This window comes from Eimeria acervulina, genomic scaffold (assembly GCF_000499425.1).
Source record: "Eimeria acervulina Houghton genomic scaffold, Eah_scaff294, whole genome shotgun sequence".
Taxonomy (NCBI): domain Eukaryota; phylum Apicomplexa; class Conoidasida; order Eucoccidiorida; family Eimeriidae; genus Eimeria; species Eimeria acervulina.
In genome coordinates, this window is record NW_013549908.1 from 12,501 (window position 1) to 15,000 (window position 2,500).

The following is a 2,500-nucleotide window of genomic DNA, read 5'->3' on the forward strand; positions in this document are numbered from 1 at the left end:
CAGCAGGAGTAGCTGCAGCAGCTATAGCCGCAGCAGCAACAACCGCAGCAGCGACAAACGTAGCAGCAGCAAGCGTAGCAGCAGCAGCAGCAGCAGATGCAGCAACAGAAGGAGAGGATTCGTCTGCCACTGCAGCAGATAGGCGTGCAGCAGACAGAAGAAATGAAACTGCAGCAGCAACTGCAGCAGCAACTGCAGCAGCAACTGCAGCTGCAGATGATGCAGGAGCAGCAACGGGAGCAGCAAAGGCAGCAGATGAAGCCGCAGATGCAGCAGCAGCAGATACAGCAGCATCAGATACAGCAGCAGCACCACCAGCAGCTGCAGGAGATGCAACAGCAGCAGCAGATGCAGCAGCAACCGCAGCAGATGGAACAGCAGCTGCAGCAACAGATGCAACTGCAGCAACAGAAGCAGCTGAGGCTGTATCTGCTGCCGCGACGCAGCAGCAGAAGCGACGGCGGCGGGCAAAGCAGCAGCAGCCACGAAAGGAAGCAGTAGCAACAGCAGCAGCAGCAGCAGCTGATGAGGCTGCTGCCGGCGGCTTCAATGCGGTAACAACGAAGCAGCAACAGCAACTGCAACAGGAGCAGCAGCAACAAATCAGTGAGCAGCAAGGCTCCCCGCAGCCGCAGCAGCAGCAACAGGAAGGCCACCAGCAGCAGCTGGAGCAGCCAGACCGGCAGCAGCAGCAAGCTTCGCCGCTCGAGACAGATCAGCAGCAACCGCCACAGCAGCTGGAGAAAGCTCTACTGCAGCAGCAGCAGCAACTGCAGCGGCAGCAGCAGGAACAGCAGGAGCAGCAACACGAGCAGCAGCAGCAGCAGATCCCGCAGCAACCGCAGGACCAAGACCTGCAGCAGGAGCAGCAGCAACAGCCACCGCAGCAGCAGCAGCGCAAGCAGCCAAAAGACTCGCAGGTGCATCAGAACTCCCAGGGGCAGGAGCAGCAGGAGCAGCAGGAGCAGCAGCAGCAGCAGCAAGAGCAGCAGCAGGATCTACAACATGAACAGGATCAACAGCAAAATGAGCTGAAGCAGCAACAAGAAAAGCAGCAGCAACAGCAGCAGCGGCAGCGAGGCCGCCAGCGGCAGCGGGAAGTGCAGCAACAAGCGCAGCAGCAGCATCAGAAGACAAAGGAGAATGACGAGCAGGAAAAGCAGCAGCAGCAGCAGCAGCATCAGGAGCAGCAACAGCAGAAGCAGCAGATGCAGGAGCAGCAGCAGCATCAGGAGCAGCAACAGCAGAAGCAGCAGATGCAGGAGCAGCAGCAGCAGCAGCAGCAGCTGCAGGACAAGGAGGAGGAGCAGCAGGAGCAGCCTCAGCGGCACCAGGAGCAGCAGCCGCAGCAGCAGCACCTGCTGCTCCAGCAGCAGCAGCAGGAGCATGCAGCAGCTGCTGCAGCAGGGAACGAAGTCGGCCGTCCGGAAGGCAACGCATCTGCTGCTGCCTCTCCGGCGATCGCTGGCTCCGACGCTGCTGCTGCTGCTGCTTCTGCTGCTGCAGCAGCTGCTGCAGCGCAGTGCCCCTCCGCTGATGCATCCTCTGATGCAGGCCCTGCAGCGCAAGCTGGTGCTGCAGTTGCTGCTGAATCGGCCAGCGAGCACAATGAACAGCAGCAGCAGCAGCTACCGCTGGAAAGCAGCGGCAGCAGCAGCAGCAACGACAACAGGAAGAAGCGCGTCACTGAAGGCAAAGATGCTGCAGCAGCGCCTAATGCAGAAGCAACAGAAGCAGCAGCAGCAGCTTCTGCTCCTGCGGCAGAGCCCCCGCGGAAGCGCGGCCGCTGTACTCCACTGCAACCTCCTTCGCCTGTAGCAGCAGCAGCAGCAGCAGCATCAGCAGCAGCGGCGGTGCCGAGAACCCCTGGAGCGTCTGCACCCGAAGCAGCCATGTCAACGCCAGCTGCTGCTGCTGCTGCTGCTTCGGCTGCTGCTGCTGCTGCATCTGAAAAGTGGGTGAGGCCGCTGCGCAGCAGTGGAGGCAGCACGGGGGCCCGGAGGAAGCACGGCAGCAGCAGCAGCAGCAGCAGCCGATTTTCACGTTTTGTGGCTTCTCTTGAACAGCAGCAGCAGCAGCAGCAGATGCTCCTGCAGAAAACGCCGCAGCAGCCGCGGCAGCAGGAGCCGCAGCAGCAGCAGCATCGTCAGCAACCGCAGCGGCAGCAGCTGGAGCAGCAGCAGCAGCAGCAGCAGCAGCAGCAGCAGCAGCGTGCAGATTATAGAGGAGGCGCCAATTCCTTACAGTCGTCCTCCGCTGCTGCAGGTGACGCAGCAGCTTCTCCCTTCTACTTAAGTGCTGCTGCTTCGGCAGCAGCAGCTGCAGCAGCAGCTGCAGCAGATGACACGGCAGCAACGCAGTCCTTGCTGCAGCGTCGCCGTGCTGCTCCTCTCCTTCACCCGGGATCACAACAGCAGCAGCAGCAGCAGCAACAGCAGCAGCAGCAGCAGCATCATTCGAGGCCTGCGCACAGTGACGGGCCCATGCGTGCTGCTGCAGC

The 2,500-nt window shown here is 61.6% G+C and overlaps 1 protein-coding gene across 1 annotated transcript in view; it reads left to right on the forward strand.

The window, feature by feature from the left end:
* Positions 1 to 2,500, forward strand: part of EAH_00031270 (protein kinase, PfEST homolog, putative) — a gene marked incomplete at both ends in the record, with an annotated part of 14,803 nt that overhangs the window by 5,635 nt on the left and 6,668 nt on the right. Inside the window, one exon of the mRNA XM_013396103.1 lies at positions 1 to 2,500. This exon is cut by the window's left edge and continues 4,726 nt beyond it; it is cut by the window's right edge and continues 1,408 nt beyond it. Coding sequence (XP_013251557.1) covers positions 1 to 2,500 — 2,500 coding nt within the window.